General features: G+C 37.3%; 1 protein-coding gene across 1 annotated transcript in view; it reads left to right on the top strand.

Annotated features, from left to right (window-relative positions):
- The window catches only part of frem1a (Fras1 related extracellular matrix 1a), a 206831-nt gene extending 191706 nt beyond the window's left edge, over window positions 1-15125 (top strand). The window contains exon 33 of the mRNA XM_081599272.1: window positions 14824-15125. Coding sequence (XP_081455398.1) covers window positions 14824-15021 — 198 coding nt within the window. The 3' untranslated portion in view covers window positions 15022-15125. The remainder of the gene's footprint in view (window positions 1-14823) is intronic.
- Window positions 15126-20932: the final 5807 nt, after the last annotated feature.

The following is a 20932-nucleotide window of genomic DNA, read 5'->3' as shown; positions in this document are numbered from 1 at the left end:
AGGCAACAGTATGTTAACAGGCAACAGTATGTTAACAGGCAACAGTATGTTAATAGGCAACATTATGTTAACAGGCAACATTATGTTAACAGGCAACAGTATGTTAACAGGCAACAGTATGTTAATAGGCAACAGTATGTTAACAGGCAACAGTATGTTAACAGGCAACATTATGTTAATAGGCAACAGTATGTTAACAGGCAACAGTATGTTAACAGGCAACAGTATGTTAACAGGCAACATTATGTTAACAGGCAACAGTATGTTAATAGGCAACATTATGTTAACAGGCAACAGTATGTTAACAGGCAACATTATGTTAATAGGCAACATTATGTTAACAGGCAACATTATGTTAATAGGCAACAGTATGTTAACAGGCAACATTATGTTAATAGGCAACTTTATGTTAACAGGCAACATTATGTTAACAGGCAACATTATGTTAACAGGCAACAGTATGTTAATAGGCAACATTATGTTAATAGGCAACATTATGTTAACAGGCAACAGTATGTTAATAGGCAACATTATGTTAATAGGCAACAGTATGTTAACAGGCAACATTATGTTAACAGGCAACATGTTAACAGGCAACATTATGTTAACAGGCAACATTATGTTAATAGGCAACATTATGTTAACAGGCAACATTATGTTAACAGGCAACATTATGTTAATAGGCAACATTGTGTTAATAGGCAACATTATGTTAATAGGCAACATTATGTTAACAGGCAACAGTATGTTAATAGGCAACATTATGTTAACAGGCAACAGTATGTTAACAGGCAACATTATGTTAACAGGCAACAGTATGTTAACAGGCAACAGTATGTTAATAGGCAACATTATGTTAACAGGCAACAGTATGTTAATAGGCAACATTATGTTAATAGGCAACAGTATGTTAACAGGCAACATTATGTTAACAGGCAACATGTTAACAGGCAACATTATGTTAACAGGCAACATTATGTTAATAGGCAACATTATGTTAACAGGCAACATTATGTTAACAGGCAACATTATGTTAATAGGCAACATTGTGTTAATAGGCAACATTATGTTAATAGGCAACATTATGTTAATAGGCAACATTATGTTAACAGGCAACATTATGTTAATAGGCAACATTGTGTTAATAGGCAACATTATGTTAATAGGCAACATTATGTTAACAGGCAACAGTATGTTAATAGGCAACATTATGTTAACAGGCAACATTATGTTAACAGGCAACAGTATGTTAACAGGCAACAGTATGTTAATAGGCAACATTATGTTAACAGGCAACAGTATGTTAATAGGCAACAGTATGTTAATAGGCAACAGTATGTTAACAGGCAACAGTATGTTAACAGGCAACATTATGTTAACAGGCAACATTATGTTAACAGGCAACAGTATGTTAACAGGCAACAGTGTGTTAACAGGCAACATTACGTTAACAGGCAACATTATGTTAACAGGCAACATTATGTTAACAGGCAACAGTATGTTAACAGGCAACAGTATGTTAACAGGCAACATTATGTTAACAGGCAACATTATGTTAACAGGCAACAGTATGTTAACAGGCAACAGTATGTTAATAGGCAACAGTATGTTAATAGGCAACAGTATGTTAACAGGCAACAGTATGTTAACAGGCAACAGTATGTTAACAGACAACAGTATGTTAACAGGCAACAGTATGTTAACAGGCAACATTATGTTAACAGGCAACATTATGTTAACAGGCAACATTATGTTAACAGGCAACATTATGTTAACAGGCAACATTATGTTAATAGGCAACATTGTGTTAATAGGCAACATTGTGTTAATAGGCAACATTATGTTAACAGGCAACAGTATGTTAATAGGCAACATTATGTTAACAGGCAACATTATGTTAACAGGCAACATGTTAACAGGCAACATTATGTTAACAGGCAACATTATGTTAATAGGCAACAGTATGTTAATAGGCAACATTATGTTAATAGTCAACAGTATGTTAACAGGCAACATATGTTAACAGGCAACATTATGTTAACAGGCAACATTATGTTAATAGGCAACAGTATGTTAACAGGCAACATTATGTTAACAGGCAACATTATGTTAATAGGCAACATTATGTTAACAGGCAACAGTATGTTAATAGGCAACAGTATGTTAATAGGCAACAGTATGTTAACAGGCAACAGTATGTTAACAGGCAACATTATGTTAACAGGCAACATTATGTTAACAGGCAACAGTATGTTAACAGGCAACAGTGTGTTAACAGGCAACATTATGTTAACAGGCAACATTATGTTAACAGGCAACATTATGTTAACAGGCAACAGTATGTTAACAGGCAACAGTATGTTAACAGGCAACATTATGTTAACAGGCAACATTATGTTAACAGGCAACAGTATGTTAACAGGCAACAGTATGTTAACAGGCAACATTATGTTAACAGGCAACATTATGTTAACAGGCAACATTATGTTAACAGGCAACATTATGTTAATAGGCAACATTGTGTTAATAGGCAACATTGTGTTAATAGGCAACATTATGTTAACAGGCAACAGTATGTTAATAGGCAACATTATGTTAACAGGCAACATTATGTTAACAGGCAACATGTTAACAGGCAACATTATGTTAACAGGCAACATTATGTTAATAGGCAACAGTATGTTAATAGGCAACATTATGTTAATAGTCAACAGTATGTTAACAGGCAACATATGTTAACAGGCAACATTATGTTAACAGGCAACATTATGTTAATAGGCAACAGTATGTTAACAGGCAACATTATGTTAACAGGCAACATTATGTTAATAGGCAACATTATGTTAACAGGCAACATTATGTTAACAGGCAATAGTATGTTAACAGGCAACATTATGTTAACAGGCAACATTATGTTAACAGGCAATAGTATGTTAACAGGCAACATTATGTTAACAGGCAACAGTATGTTAACAGGCAACAGTATGTTAATAGGCAACATTATGTTAACAGGCAACAGTATGTTAATAGGCAACAGTATGTTAATAGGCAACAGTATGTTAACAGGCAACAGTATGTTAACAGGCAACATTATGTTAACAGGGAACAGTATGTTAACAGGCAACAGTATGTTAACAGGCAACATTATGTTAACAGGCAACATTATGTTAACAGGCAACAGTATGTTAACAGGCAACAGTATGTTAACAGGCAACATTATGTTAACAGGCAACATTATGTTAATAGGCAACATTATGTTAACAGGCAACAGTATGTTAACAGGCAATAGTATGTTAACAGGCAACATTATGTTAACAGGCAACATTATGTTAACAGGCAATAGTATGTTAACAGGCAACATTATGTTAACAGGCAACAGTATGTTAACAGGCAACAGTATGTTAATAGGCAACATTATGTTAACAGGCAACAGTATGTTAATAGGCAACAGTATGTTAATAGGCAACAGTATGTTAACAGGCAACAGTATGTTAACAGGCAACATTATGTTAACAGGGAACAGTATGTTAACAGGCAACAGTATGTTAACAGGCAACATTATGTTAACAGGCAACATTATGTTAACAGGCAACATTATGTTAACAGGCAACAGTATGTTAACAGGCAACAGTATGTTAACAGGCAACATTATGTTAACAGGCAACATTATGTTAACAGGCAACAGTATGTTAACAGGCAACAGTATGTTAATAGGCAACATTATGTTAACAGGCAACATTATGTTAACAGGCAACAGTATGTTAATAGGCAACATTATGTTAACAGGCAACATTATGTTAACAGGCAACAGTATGTTAACAGGCAACAGTATGTTAACAGGCAACAGTATGTTAATAGGCAACAGTATGTTAACAGGCAACAGTATGTTAATAGGCAACAGTATGTTAACAGGCAACAGTATGTTAATAGGCAACATTATGTTAACAGGCAACAGTATGTTAACAGGCAACAGTATGTTAATAGGCAACAGTATGTTAACAGGCAACAGTATGTTAATAGGCAACATTATGTTAACAGGCAACAGTATGTTAACAGGCAACAGTATGTTAACAGGCAACATTATGTTAACAGGCAACAGTATGTTAACAGGCAACAGTATGTTAACAGGCAACAGTATGTTAATAGGCAACATTATGTTAACAGGCAACAGTATGTTAACAGGCAACAGTATGTTAACAGGCAACAGTATGTTAATAGGCAACAGTATGTTAACAGGCAACAGTATGTTAATAGGCAACATTATGTTAACAGGCAACATTATGTTAACAGGCAACAGTATGTTAACAGGCAACAGTATGTTAACAGGCAACAGTATGTTAACAGGCAACAGTATGTTAACAGGCAACAGTATGTTAACAGGCAACAGTATGTTAACAGGCAACAGTATGTTAACAGGCAACAGTATGTTAACAGGCAACAGTATGTTAACAGGCAACAGTATGTTAACAGGCAACATTATGTTAACAGGCAACAGTATGTTAACAGGCAACATTATGTTAATAGGCAACAGTATGTTAACAGGCAACAGTATGTTAACAGGCAACAGTATGTTAACAGGCAACAGTATGTTAACAGGCAACAGTATGTTAACAGGCAACATTATGTTAACAGGCAACAGTATGTTAACAGGCAACATTATGTTAATAGGCAACAGTATGTTAACAGGCAACAGTATGTTAACAGGCAACATTATGTTAACAGGCAACATTATGTTAATAGGCAACAGTATGTTAACAGGCAACATTATGTTAACAGGCAACATTATGTTAATAGGCAACAGTATGTTAACAGGCAATATTATGTTAACAGGCAACATTATGTTAATAGGCAACAGTATGTTAACAGGCAACAGTATGTTAACAGGCAACATTATGTTAATAGGCAACATTATGTTAACTGGCAACATTATGTTAATAGGCAACAGTATGTTAACAGGCAACAGTATGTTAATAGGCAACATTATGTTAACAGGCAACATTATGTTAATAGGCAACAGTATGTTAACAGGCAATATTATGTTAACAGGCAACATTATGTTAACAGGCAACATTATGTTAACAGGCAACAGTATGTTAACAGGCAACAGTATGTTAACAGGCAACATTATGTTAATAGGCAACATTATGTTAACAGGCAACATTATGTTAATAGGCAACAGTATGTTAACAGGCAACATTATGTTAATAGGCAACTTTATGTTAACAGGCAACATTATGTTAACAGGCAACATTATGTTAACAGGCAACAGTATGTTAACAGGCAACATTATGTTGATAGGCAACATTATGTTAACAGGCAACATTATGTTAACAGGCAACATTATGTTAACAGGCAACATTATGTTAACAGGCAACAGTATGTTAATAGGCAACATTATGTTAATAGGCAACATTATGTTAACAGGCAACAGTATGTTAATAGGCAACATTATGTTAATAGGCAACAGTATGTTAACAGGCAACATTATGTTAACAGGCAACATGTTAACAGGCAACATTATGTTAATAGGCAACATTATGTTAATAGGCAACATTATGTTAACAGGCAACATTATGTTAACAGGCAACATTATGTTAACAGGCAACATTATGTTAACAGGCAACATTATGTTAATAGGCAACAGTATGTTAACAGGCAACATTATGTTAACAGGCAACCTTATGTTAATATGCAACAGTATGTTAACAGGCAATATTATGTTAACAGGCAACATTATGTTAACAGGCAACAGTATGTTAACAGGCAACATTATGTTAACAGGCAACATTATGTTAATAGGCAACATTATGTTAACAGGCAACATTGCTTTGCTTCAGTCTTTTTTTTCCTGTTGTTGAATCAACACTGATCTTCTCAGTGCTTCATGCTTTCTCCAAAATAGTAAAGGTTGGTTTAAATACATTTGAAACTTATAGATTTTTTTTCTGTAACACTTGCTAGTGTGATACATTTCAGTAAAAGTTCCTCATCTGTAAATATTATTTCTTAAGAATATGTGACAGGGACTTAACAGGCCTATGTTAGGCTACTAATATTTATCTTTCAGTTTTCCCTAAAGTTTAAAGTTTTTACAGTACACAACCACACTCCAAGAGTTGCTCCAACATGGTAAATTGTTTTGTTACCTTTAAAATTATCTACAGCTTTTGTCTCTGGCTTATACGCTGTTTGTTTTTTGACACTAATGATTCTTTCCTTTTTGTTCACTAACAAAATACAGTACACCCGTAGTTGTTAAGGTTCCAATACTAAGAACTTATAAATGATCAATGTGAACCATCAGTCTGTATTCAAATATTTAGTACAATTTGTATTTTTTATTTAGATTTGATGTTTTCATGTGAGCACTTGGATTTCTATCGATTTATTGAATGATGCTCTGTGTAAATATTTATCAAACTGAATGGTCATTCAGGTTCCTTCAATGTTTATTGCTGAAATTCAAATATATGCTGGCTATCGACCAACAATTCAATCAGTGAATCTTTGCTTTTTTCTCAAGTAGCCCCTCTCACGGAGACTTACTTACATCTTCTGACACCTGGCCCAACTAATAATAACATTAACCAAGTTAGCTGTTGGTACACTTACCTAAAGAATAAAACATGCTTGCTACACAACCAGGCTCCAAGAGTTGGTCACAACATGGTAAATCGTTTTGTTACCTTTAAAATTATCTACAACCTGTTCATTAATGTTCACTAACAGACACCAAACAAACACCTCTTAAGCTTATAAAGCTTATAAATGATCAATGTGAACCATCTGTATGCGATCAAGAAGATCATATCAGTCAGATTTTGTAAAATATCATGATACTCAAAGGAATCAAAATTATAGTTCACAAAATTATAGTTTCAGGGAGCTTCGACTGTATGAAAGGAATGATTGATATATACTATGAAAATATTCTATTTGCAGAATCCTGATAATAAAACTTCAATTGTGAACTGAATAATTAGATTGCAATTAGGGTAGAGTGTCTTCTCCGGGTCAGGGGGGTCGTCCTGCCTCAAGTGGAGGAGTTTTAAGTATCTGGGGATCTTGTTCACGAATGAGGGAAGAAGGGAGCGGGAGATCGACAGGCGGATTGGGGCAGCGTCTGCCGTGAAGTGGGCGCTGTACCGGTCCGTCGTGGTGAAGAGAGAGCTGAGCCAAAAAGCGAAGCTCTCGATTTACCGGTCTATCTACGTTCCCACCCTTATCTATGGTCATGAGCTTTGGGTCGTGACCGAAAGAGCGAGATCACGGATACAAGCGGCCGTAATGGGTTTCCTCCGCAGGGTGCCTGGGTTCTCCCTTAGAGACAGGATGAGAAGCTCGGTCATCCGGGAGGGACTCAGAGTAGAGCCGCTGCTCCTCCACGTTGAGAGGAGCCAGTTGAGGCTCGGGCATCTGGTCAGGATGCCTCCTGGACGCCTTCCTGGTGAGGTGTTCTGGGCACGTCCCACCGGGAGGAGGCCTCGGGGAAGACCCAGGACACGCTGGAGGGATTACGTCTCTCGGCTGGCCTGGGAACGCCTTGGGGTTCCCCCGGAGGAGCTGGAAGAAGTGGCTGGGGAGAGGGAAATCTGGGCCTCCCTTTTGAAGCTGCGGTTCGACCCGACCCCGGATAAGCGGAAGAAAATGGATGGATGGATGGATTTTTTAAATATAGTTAAGCATATTTAAATATGCTTAGTGGCTATAACAATAGAATAGGAATTGAATATTCTAATATTGATGTATGATGAGCATATTACAAAGCACACAGCCGCTCATAATTTATTTAATAAATTATTAAGTAACATCAATACATATTCATATATATACAAACACAAATAAATAATGATTAATACTGAATTATATATTGGGTACATGTTTATATATATATATATATGTTTTCCAGCCAACGAGTTCTATCTTCAGAGATTCAGCAGCTGAGATTGAGTCCAAAATCCGATGTGAGATTCATCCGTGCTGCAGTGAATCTGTCTGTCTTTATAGATTCTCCCTCTTCTTCCTCACATCGTGTCTTTAGGAAACCTTCAAAACAAAAACGGAAGATTTGGAATGTATCTTACTTTTGACAGAGTGAGAGGATTACATATAAATAATAGTCTTTACCACCTGTGTAAACTTTGCTGGTGAATGTTATAACACATAATATAAGTTTTATAATATATGTTAAATAGTTTCATTTCTAATATAGGCTCTTGTGTCAAGTAATCTAAGTCAATGTTGGAGAATAATAAATTTTTGAAGATTTACAGAATCTCAGTTAGCCTTCATAGCGGCTGAACCCATATGACACCAAGCACTGTAGCTAATATTAGCTGGTATCTCCCCGGTGGACATAAATACAGTAAATTAATATTCTAATCACAACATATACACAATAATATGTCCATCTTACTTGTGAAATGTTGTTTGTGGAGCCCTCACATCAATAATCCATCAATCCGAACAACAATATCCCTCAGTGCTGAGGCATCTTCTGTTGTTTTGGTTGAGCAAAGTAGGAGGGTCGACCGCTCCAAGATGGCCGCCGTATTTCCTGCGCCGGAGCAGCCAATGCGGGGTTTACTCTTCTATTATATCTATGGGGTCACCAACCTTTTTGAGACTGGGAGCTACTTCATGGGTACAGAGTAACACGAAGGGCTACTTGTTTGATACAGACATACATTTTGTTGGCTCAGCCTTTATAACAATAATATGTCTGATTACATGTGGTCTGATAATATTAATGTTATGGACTACTCACTATGGTTATGAGTAATGATAACCATAGTTATCATGTGGGGGTCAAAGGGCATGATGAAAAGGCTAAATCTCATTGGTCAGTTTACTTTTCTTAATTTGGCGGCTTGGCAGTTTTTCTGTGAATTAAAACTGAATAAGCTCCTCCCATTGTTCTAAGATCCCGCCTGAGCTTTTTACCATGCGCGGTTCTGACGGGTTTCACGAACTGAAAAGCTGTTCAGTGGTGTCACCCATTAACTGACACCAGCAGACGCCAAAAAGAAAAAGTTAGACAGATCGGAGAGTAGCACAAAACTATAACTGCACCTGACCTGCAAGAGCACAACCACATCTCCAGACTTTTTTTTTTTTTTTACAAATGATGCTAAATAATAAAGACATGATAGCAAAGCCTACCCTGTGATCCACGGAAAGACGGGGATGTTGATTCCGAGGTTCAGGTGGTGTCAGACGTCCAGAGGAGTAGAAGGTGATGCAACATTGTTTGCTTAATTTCTACTCTTTTGGGGACTAGACTAAATTGTTTAACCCGCCGTCTGAGGCGCTCAGTGGGAGCGGCAGATGTCAGCCATCCAGTGACCCACAAGAACCACGCACACGGGAAAAATCTCAGCCAGGATCCAAACGACCGCTGTTAGAACTACAAGTGGGATCAAACTCTGCTCATTCATTTTAGCTTACAGTAAATGTGCCAAGCCGCCAAATAAACAAAAGTAAACTGACTAGTTACATTTAGGCTTTGACGTGCCCACCGCCATAGACTCGCTACGTACAAGATGTTTTGAAAACAAAAGGGTTTTTTTTCTCCACAATTTAGCTAATAGTAAAGAGGGTTAGATAATAAAAAATATCCATGTAATTCTTTTCTTTTTTTTTAAAGTGTGTTTTTGGCAGTGCTCCCTAATGAATTTGTTCGAACACGCACCATAAGCGAGGAGTAAAGTACCTGAACCCAAGAAATGAATTTAGGGCCAAACCCAAATTTATTTAATATGCACTCCACCCGGTCGAAAGCCTTTTCATCATTAAGTGATAAGACAACTTTACTAGTTGTAGTTGACTCCATGTGTAATATGTTAAAAAAATCTACGCAAGTTGAAAAAGCCATGCCTTCCCTTTACAAGTCCTGTTTGATCAGAAGAAATAATGAGGTAAACATCGTTCTGGCCTGAAAGCCAGGATTTTAGACAATATTTTTAGGTCCACATTTAACAGTATGAACACTCAAGTGGAGCCTTATTTGGCTTCAATAATAGAAAAATAGTTGCTTGAGGATGCGATAGACTGGCGACCTGTCCAGGGTGAATCCTGCCTCTTGCCCGGAACGTTAGCTGGAGAGGCACCAGCACCTCTCCCGACCCCACCAAGGGACAAGGGTGTAAAGAAAATGGATGGATGGATGGATAATTGCTTGAGGAAGCGTTGGGGGAAGACATCGCGAGTTAAATGATTCAATAAACATATCTTGTAACAATGGAGACCACTATCATTAAAGGTCTTGAAAAATTCAACTGGATAGCCATCTGGTCCCGGAGACTTTGCATTCAGCATTGAGTTAATTGCCAATTTAATTTCTAATACAGTAATCTGTTCTTCCGGTTGATACGGATCAACCTCTACATTTACGGAAATGTAGAGTCTAAAGTTGGAATCGCCATCTTTTAAAAAAAAAGTATCAAACAGCCAGGCATTTTAAAGATTATTTTTCATAAAGGGTACAGTAAAAATATTTTAAAACTCTTATTTATTTTTTGTGGATCTGTGGTGACCTGTCCAGATTGTGAAGTTTCTATGGAGCTGATGTGTCAAAATCTTAGATGTTTTCTCCCCATGCTCATACCACATTCTTCTAGACTAGCGGTTCTCAACGTGGGCGGTACCGCCCCCCAGGGGGCATTCAGAGGACGGCAGGGAGCGCTGGCGGACATTTTTACAAAAGGGGGGGCGTTTGGTGGAAGGTAAACTTTACACCTTAAATGCACAACAATGCCAGTTTAGACTTTGAGCAACTTGGTAAAATTGTATTGTGTAACATTAAACCATGCTTGGCTGCAACTGTATCGATGGCAGCTATTCAGTGTTTGTTAGCTTCTGTTAGCTTCTTGGCGCAGCTCCGTTCTCCTGCTACTGCTAGCTAAAATCACAATACCCTCACTTTGTATCCCTCTGAAAAATTAACCCATTTAAATAAAGAAATAAAGAAATCCCTCCATGAGTGATACCACGATAGAGAGCGTAAGTGGTCCGGTATGAAACAGGTGTGATAGAACAACGGTACCACAGCCCTTTTAAATTTCAATAATCAGAATACAGAAATTGTTTCTGTTGTTTTAAAAGGTTTATGTCAGTTTGCCTTTTCCCCATCGATACGCTTCCCGACCGTCCTGCACCTTAGGGCCTTAAAAAAAAGACGCGCACATTGCGCAAAACTCTGAAACAGGAGAAGCGGGACATAAAACGGAGCGACGAACTAGATGTGAATTATGGCATAAAAACAGAGAATCCGATGCTGAACAGTGAAAAAATCAACACATGATGTGAAGCATGACGATTAGGCGGCGCAGCAGGTGATGAGTGAAGATTACTGGTGGTGAGCGTCAATAAATAATAAAATAAATCTAGCAACAGGAAAGAAACTGACGTGGACATAGCAATAAACCAAGAGAGGATAATACTAATCAAATGAAACTAAATGGAAATGAATGAAGAACAAAATGCAAGAATTAACTAAGAATAAACTAAGAAACTAAAGTAAATACAAGGCAAGACCTTTCGAGCAATACTTAATACAGGATATAATCTGTCTGTTTATGGCAAGAATAAATAGACACTATTTCCAGATAAAAGGTAAAATAATATTGTTGAAGTGTCATGGGTTTGTTGAGACCATATCTAGTAATGAGGATAAATATATCTTATAGACCATAACAGTAAAGAACTCATCACTTATTTATGTTTTTAATTAGATTTTATATATTTATTTCTTCAATATTATTTTTCATGTCAGTGTTAATGTCATGAGGCTGATGACTCCATGACACTTTCAGTTTGACTCATTAGGATTTTATTAAGAACCAGATTTGTTCTTTGTAATTTCTGTTCAGTAAAACTATTAATCTATAAATTAATAGACAGGTCTATATAAAGATATAGACCTATATGTTTCTGTCTCATATTTGTATGGCATTAAAAGGAACCTGGAACTTTTGTTTTTCCACTGAAAGCTCTGGTTTGCACAATAAATGCCATGTGGGTGAAGTTTTATGGATGATACTCTGATGTCCCATTCTCCTGAAGGCAGCACAGAGCTGCACCACCAGAAACCCACAGAAACACTGAAGAGAAGAAGAGTTATGATTAATGTAGTTACAGTTCGATCCATGTTTTAATGTTGCAGAGCTCTGTCGTTAGCAAATAGATCAAAGTTTAAACTGGCATGTTTTACATCTTTTATCTGGTCATTTTGTGGAATATTTAACAACTAGAAAATGGCACAAAATAAGAATATTTTTTCCACTCTGATTGGCTGCTGTTAGGCCTACCGATTTTAACTTGAATGTTCGTTGCATTTTTCATAGACGCCTGTGAAAATAATTTCTATTCCCATGACTTTTTTGTTCTCTGGGAAATTATTTTTGATGATAAATACAGAAACAAACATAAAAATCATAACATCTACAATAGTGATAGTAATATTAATGATAAAATAATAGTCAGTGCAAAGTAGCCTGCAAATTCTTTGGTGGGGGGCGGTGAGGGACCTGGTTAAAGGCTAGGGGGGCGCTGGGCCGAAAAAGGTTGAGAAACACTGTTCTAGACTTAAGAATCATATTTTCAGACTGTTCTGTGGAAATTAAATTGAACTCAGTCTTTGTTTATACAAATCCGGAGATGGAGTTAGAGAGTGCTGTTTGTCTAGTTGTGAAATCAGATCTGTCAGTTCAGTTAAACGTTTTACTTTTTCTTTCTTAGAATGTGAGCAATAGGATTAATGTGACCGCGTAAGAATTATTTCAAGCTTTCCCAAACTATACTAAAAGCTATACCAGGTAAAATGTTCATTTCTAAGAGAAAATCAATTTGTTCAGAAATGTGTTGCACAAATTCTTTATCTGACAAAAGAAGAGGACTGAGTCACCAAGAATACACAGAACGTTTGTCTGGAAAACTAAGTTCCAAAATAAACGGGCTATGATCAGATATAACTGTACTATCATATGTACAAGTTTTAATATTAGGAAGTAGTTTTTTATCTACAAAAAAATTATCTATACATGAATAAGTTTGATGAACTGCAGAAAAAAAGGAATATTGTCGGGTATATGGGTGTAAATATTGCCACACATCCACAGCACTGTAATTCTGTAAAAATGACTGTAAAACTATGGAAGACTTCAGGAGTGAAATGTTTTTGGTTGAGGAATGACCCAACACTGAGTCCATGACAGTATTCATGTCTCGTCCAAGTATCAATTGGTGAGTATCAATTCGAGAAAGGAAGTGAATCAAGTTGTTGAAGAATTTAAAGTTGTCAATGTTAGGGTTTGTGGGTTCACTCTTTGAGGCTGCGGGCCCACCACGAATGGTTCCCTGCCCGCTTTTAGGTACCTCAAAGGGTATGCGCACTCACTCGAGATCAAGAACCACCTTGAGCAACAGGGACCATCTTTTATGGTTGGTGTATGGTGTATGCGGTGTGCTCCAGGGTGCCACCTCTTGGTGTGTATATGTTTGCTAAAGTTATAGGAGTGTTAAAAAGTGACACAGTCATAATTACGTATTGGCCATTTGAGTCAGTCATTATATCCGATACTATAAGTGAAGTATTTTTATTGACTAGAATTGCTGTGCCTCATGCTTTACCATTAAAACTGGAATGAAAAATTTGCCCAACCCAACTTCTTTTAAGCCTTGAATGATCTATATCTTAAAGGTGCATTTCTTGCAGAAATTCTATATGTACCTTAAGAGATTCCGTTTCACTGGATGATTCAATCCCTTCACATTCCAGTTAACAAAATTAACATGGCAACCATTACCTTCAGAGGTAGAGGTATCGTCAGTGGAAGTCAACATCTACATACATGATGAGAGAGAATGGTCCAAATCACATTGATTAGTCTCGTCATTGGTGTAAATTTGTAGTTAGCTATCATCTGTGCAAATAATAAATAACATAAAGAGAACAAAGAAAACACACACAAAACAACAAAAAAACATGTACCCATTCCTTCCCATTCAGTGTTGTCCCCAACTGACAAATGCAACATCCCCAAAGCCTCTCTACTTTTTAAAAGAACACCAGTTCACATTATTAACAGAATTAACAGAAAACCAAAATTCGCTTAGCACCCCATGGAGGCTCAGGCTGGCCCTGTATTTCAACTACTGTTTTATGCAGGACACAGCTTCGAGAAGTCCTGCTGCGTTCCTAAATATACTAACAAACATCGAACTAAAACATTTAACAAGTTTATTTTCATTTTCCATTTGTGCGCTTCCTCTTTTCCTCTTAAGGTTCCTGGGGTCCTCACTCCTGTTTTCTCATTCATGTTGCTCTTCTCGCCCCCTCAACCAACCTAATCCTAACTCTAACCCTACTTTAAAATGATTTATCATTCATTTAAACATCCAACCATTGAGAGAGAGAAAAAAAAACTATTTTGGTTATCATTTAATTTCCCTTTGGGACCAATAATGTATTTTATTGTCACATATGGAGTTTTCCCTCAGTACATTTCTAACAAACTATCTTAGCAAAGCAAATGAGGAGCCTTCTTCTGGACAGATTACTCTAGCAAAACTCAAATCAGAAATAACTGTCAGAAATATACTACTCGGGGTCTAACTTTTCAGAAAATGATCAAATAAATGTTTTTCTAGTTATTATAAATTTCAGCAGGGCTACAGTAACACCTACCCTGAAGTCCTGACTCGTCTTCCAATGTAATTTTATACCATTTCCCATCTTACCACCTTATAAAAGATGCACTGGCAGCTAAACAGCTTGTCCATGTTGACTGGATTGTTATTGTACCTGTGGTGTTTCCCCCTCAGACTTTATGTAATCAGTCAGATCCCAGGCCTGGAAATTCTGGACGATACAGAGGTTCTGGAGAAGGAGAGAGTTCAAGCCAGGAAAACCTACAGTCTGCAGCAGAGCAGCAGGAAGAAGAAGGACGAGTCATCCAGGAAACACACACACATGCAGAGGAAGGTCAATACCATCATCGGACAATAACTTCAACCCTTTGACAATGTTATGATAATCAATTCATTTTTGTTAGTACTGATTCTGCCAACATTTATAACCATATCCCATGACCCTGCACCATCATATTAAAGGTAACAATCATCTCCAAACACTTGTATATTCTGTTTATTTGTTTCCAACTGTCTCACTAAGGAATGCTAAGAGAGGCCATAAAGACGCTAACTTCAGGAGAAAAATATATACAGTAGGTGCTGCTGCTGTTTGGCTTCTCTTGTATTTTTACCAATGCCTGTCATGCCATCAAAGAAGTGAAACAGGGTAGTTAAAGCTGCAGAATATAATTTCCTTAAAGATATATTATTTTCATATTTGTTAAAAATCTCATTATCTTGAAAGTAGAATATGAGAGAGATAATCTATGAAAAAAAATCGAGTTCCCCTGCCTTTTTCCTTAGCCCCTAATAGCATTTAGAAAAATACTCGCTCCCAAATCAAAACAACCAATCAGAGCCAGGAGGAGTGTCTTTGGTCTGTCATTCACAACCATGTATGCACAGCTCACTGCCGCACAGCGCACACCGCGTTGCTCAAGCTAGCGGTGGGTTGATGTTATGCTAATGGCAGAGAAACAAACCAATTCTAAAGGGAATAAAAGATACTCCTCCTTGGTTGTGGAGTATTTTTCTAAATGCTATTCGGGGCTCAGGGAAGAGGCAGAGAGACTTGATTTTTTTCACAGATTACTTCTCATTCTACTTTCAGGATATAATGAGATTTTTAACAAATATTAAAGTAATATAGCTTCAAAAAAAGTTACATATTGCCGCTTTAAGGTTGGTGTTTATAATGGGAAAATTTTTTAAAAGTGCTGGTGGTACAAATACTTTAGTTAGTCTTTGATATATTATTTCTTTTTCTAGAGGTAAAAATTGACTGCTTCATGTTATTGAGGAACTGTGCGACCTGCACCTTCAGTAAACATAGAATCTGGGCCATGAGTGCAACAAAAGGCCTGCATGTTCTGAGTAAGTTTACCCATTTCTATCCTGTTGTTTGGCCTGTTGACACATGCCAGCTTCACACCACAGGGTTTATTCAGATAGGAAGCTGTTTTCTACAATCTTCTGTGGAACTTCTCCCCTTTCTCTTTATCTGCAGCTCAGTTCCTTCCTCCACAGGCTTTGGTACTGAATGTTCTTTGTGAGTCACCCCTCCTCTTTCTCCCCCTTCCTCCGTTTCTTAAGACCTGGCTCTGTGTCTGCATAGCTTTGATGCAGTCTTTCCGCAAACACAAGTGTTTCCAAGCAGATGCTGAGCATGAGAACTGTCACAGAGGAACAGGTACATGAAGACCCTTCTAGATCAAATGTTTGGTTCTTCAACAGGTCATCAGAAAATTATAGTTTCTAACAAACTGCACTGCCTCAGGGTTGCAAAGTTATCTGAATAATACATAAGTTTAGGTGCTAATTGATTCTACACATGCCCCAACGTGGACCAGTTTGTCAGTCAGGTCATGCACTCGGTCACTCAGGGATTATACATTTTCATGAATGAATTAGGACACCCTATTAACATTTTTTACAGTAAAAAAATGATCCCACATGAATGTTTTTTCATTTCTAGAATAGAAAGTGATTTACTCAACACCAACATGTGGACTCACTTTTAATCAGAAAACAGTAGACATCATCAGACTTGTGTATTCAGTAGGGGTTGATACCACTATATGATACTAATATTGGTTGTTGCGCATAATAGTCAGAGTTATGCGCAATAACTCTGACTGTTATTCAGGAATAATATTGACATTATTCCTGAGGGGCTTACTGGGGAAACAATTATGTGTCTTAATTCCGGCGCCCACTGGAAGTAGCAGTATTTCACTGTAATTTGTAGGGTATTTTGCTAGTCTATATTCATGATAGAAGTTACATCTCTCTTTTCGGTTATGATACAATATTTAGTAAAACTTGTTTACTGTCCGTAAACAAGAGAGCTGAGAGCTGCTCAGTACAGATTATCGTAATTGTGAGTTTAATCACGCGGAGCGACAGGAACAAGATCGTTACGTTTTACAACCGAATGATCGTGAATTAGCAGCGCTGCTAGCAGCTCGTTTCTCTGAAGAACTGACAGGAATAAAGAAAAAAAAAGCAGAGAAGATCTGAGATCTGTCATAGATCTGAGTTGTGCCGACAGTATGAAACACCAGAACTACACATTTTATTTTTTATTTTTCGTTTGAATTTAAAAGAATAATGATCTGAGTATTTATCAGTACGACTGGGCCAGGAGATGTTATTTATAAGACAAAATAAAATATCTGGATTTATTTAATCCATCAGAACCAGAACCTTGAGGTTCTCCGTTGCTGAGTGTCACTGCAAATCAGCAGAGAAATAACCGCAGCTGCTGCTGCGCTCCAGATCTTGCGCACCAGCCGAATCTCCCACTGAACTAGAACTGAACCGAATCACACATTAACCTATTATTGACAGCTACTTGCCACTGGAAAGTGTCGTAAGATGCCCTTGTGGAGCTCAGGTAACTGTTGTGCTGTTCGTGGCTGTACTCTAATAATCAGACCACATTTAGTTTGTGACTGCAGCAAGTGCAAGTTAACCCACATCTCCATCTGAGTCAGTGAAGTAGCTACATATGCTAGTGCGACTTGAAGAAATGCGGTCATTCAAATTGCCATCCCTCCCCTCCGTAGCTGTAGGTTGCGGTAAAACAATATTGTCACATTTAAGCTTTGATCGTTGGTGTTCCCACATATTTTATAGCCTACAAGCTCTGACGAAAGCCAGTTAGCGTTAGGGTAACATGTAAACAAATGGCAGTTCCGGCTTGCGGCGGAAGTCACGCCCATAATTCACGCAAAGCATCATGGGGCGTAGGAATAAGGTGGATAGAGCTCTATAGTTAATTCATGAACTCTAGAGTCATGAACTCTAGAGATGACCGTCACAGACACTCTAGAGCAGGGATGAGCCATCCTGGTCCTGGAGGGCCGGTGTCCTGCAACTCTTAGATGTCTCCCTGGTCCAACACACTTGAATCCAATAGCTGAATCACCTCCTCAGTGCAGTCAAGTTCTCTGGAATCTTGCTATTGACCTCATTATTTGAAGTAGAGATGCTTCAAATATCTGCGCATAAAGTTGCAGGAGACCAGCCCTCAAGGCCTGGAGTTGCCCACCCCTGCTCTAGAGCATGGGTGCTGAATACGTGGATCGCGATCACGGGAAGGTTTTGAGTTTATCTCAGCAGTAGGTGACAAACTTAACGCCGCTAGGACGCAGAGACCACTTCCTCTTTTGACACGCTTATTAAAATATTCACTAAGATCTTTTTCAGAAAAATTGTTCTCTGCTGGGGATACCATAAATGTTTAGAAGCAGAGTTAACCCACGATTTGTTTTCTTCTTGTTTTGTTTTTGTTTTTTTCAGTTTTTGGTTTACTGGGGTTTAAATGTGGGTTCTTTTTTTCTTTAGTTTGGGGTTTGTGGGACACTCTCTCCATGAGGTTCAATTTGTGATGTATGAAGCCTGTAAACTATTAGCAAGAGTCAGAGATCTCTCTTTTCTTTTTTCTTTTTTTTGCTCCAAATTATACATCTCATGTTATCACCTAATCAGAGCATTTTCTCACAATATTTAAAATGAATAAGACAGGACTACTAAACTGTATTTTGCTGAATGTTAGAGGGATTAATAACCCTATTAAAAGGAAGAAAGTTCTAACATTCTTTAAGAAGCAAAACACAGACATCGCCTTTATCCAAGAGACCCATCTCACAGATGTAGAACATTTAAAGTTACGCAGAGATTGGGTTGGTCAAGTATTTTATTCTTCTTTTTCATCTAAAGCCAGAGGTGTAGCCTTACTTATTAATAAAAACCTTAGATTCCAGTTAAATTATATGGAAAAAGACAGAACTGGCAGATTGATTTTGATAGACTGTGAAATAAATACAAACAGAATAATACTTGTATCTGTTTATGGCCCAAACTTAGACAACCCAGAATTTTTTAAAGATTTAACTCTAAAACTAGCAATGGTTGAAGCTCCATGTATATTGGGCGGCGATTACAACCTGGTTCTAGATCCACTCATGGATCGTTCCTCTACTAAATCTGCTGCACTATCTAGATCGGCGGTAGCTCTGGCTGAGGGAACATGAGGGAACTGGGATTGGGGGATGTATGGCGGCTATGTAACCCAACCAGCAAAGACTACTCTTTCTATTCTAATGTCCACAACTCATATTCAAGAATCGATATGTTTTTGACCTCTCTCCCACTTATATCACAAATTAAAACATGTACTTACTTAGCAGCCACAATTTCAGACCATAACCCCATACAAATGAAATTAGAATTTCATCAACCTGTTTCTTCCTCTAGATGGAGGTTCAGAGAATATCTTCTTAGGGACCCTGAATTTGTCACTTTCATGAATACCAAAATTGATATCTATTTAGAAGTAAATTCAAATACCTCCTCACATTCAAATATATGGGAAGCGCTCAAGGCTTACATGAGGGGGCACATAATTTCATATGTTTCATATAAAAACAAACAAAAAAGGGAACAAATTTCTCAATTAGAAAACGATATAAGGACTTTGGAAATTGACCATGCAAGAACAAAACAATCAGAATTACTGAGCATCTTAAAGCAAAAACGGATTTCATATGATAATCTGTGTACAAGTAAAGCTGAAGCAACAATGGCAAGGACTAAATATCACTACTATGAATTTGGCAACAAAACAAGCAAATTACTGGCGTGGCAGATAAAAAAGGAAGATAATGAAAAATTTATTCAGAGTATTAAAATAGATGATGGTTACATTTAGAAAATGTAAAAGATATAAATTTGGAATTTAAAAAATATTATCAAACATTATATAAATCTGAACTTAACAAAGGTAAAATAGATAAAAATACATTTTTGAAAAGATTACATTTACCTAAGATTAACACAACTGACAAAGACATATTGGATAGCGAGATAAGTGAAGAGGAGGTCTGTCTTGCTATAAAATCATTACGAAATAATAAAGCCCCAGGACCAGATGGCTTCCCAATTGAATACTTCAAAACCTTTATAAGCAAATTACTTATCCCTATTACAAACATGATCAAAGAGGCATTCCAAAGGACAGAACTTCCTCAATCCTTAGAACTTGCAACAATAACATTACTCCCCAAACCTGGAAAGGATAGACAAAAGTGCGGTAACTATAGGCCCCTCAGCCTTCTTAACGCAGATTACAAGATCTTGTCTAAGATTATAGCATCTCGACTGGAGAGAATAATACCAAAAATTATCAATTCAGATCAAACGGGTTTTGTTAAGAATCGACAGGGAGCAGACAATATTAGGAGGTTGTTGCATGTTATTGATTTTACTAAAAGAAAGAGGACTCCCCTGGTAATACTTTCTATGGATGCTGAGAAGGCGTTTGACAGAATTGAACCGGATTTTCTATTTGAGACTCTGAGAGCTATGAATTTTGGTCAAACCTTTATTAGATATGTAAGAACACTCTTTAACAATCCCAGATCACAGATACTGACTAATGGAGTTCTGTCGGATGCCTTCTCTCTCTCCCGAGGTTGTAGACAGGGCTGCCCAAGTTCTCCTAGCCTATTTTCCATTGCCATAGAACCATTGGCAATTGCTATCCGTTCTGACTTATCTATCACAGGTGTGAGGGTAGGTACAGATGAACATAAACTTGCGCTATATGCGGACGATTTATTAGTATTTATTTCTCAACCATTTAAATCTTTTCCATCTTTACTGACATGCCTTGGGTCATACAGCTCAGTTTCTGGTTACAAAATCAATTATTCCAAGACTGAAGCATTTCCACTTAATATGACAAAGCAGGAGACACAATTACTTCCTGGTTCATTTAAATGGTGCCCAGATGGTT

This window comes from Poecilia reticulata, chromosome 18 (genome assembly GCF_904066995.2).
Source record: "Poecilia reticulata chromosome 18, P_reticulata-male-v2, whole genome shotgun sequence".
NCBI classification, from domain to species: Eukaryota; Metazoa; Chordata; class Actinopteri; order Cyprinodontiformes; family Poeciliidae; genus Poecilia; species Poecilia reticulata.
This window is presented reverse-complemented; position numbering and strand designations above follow the sequence as displayed.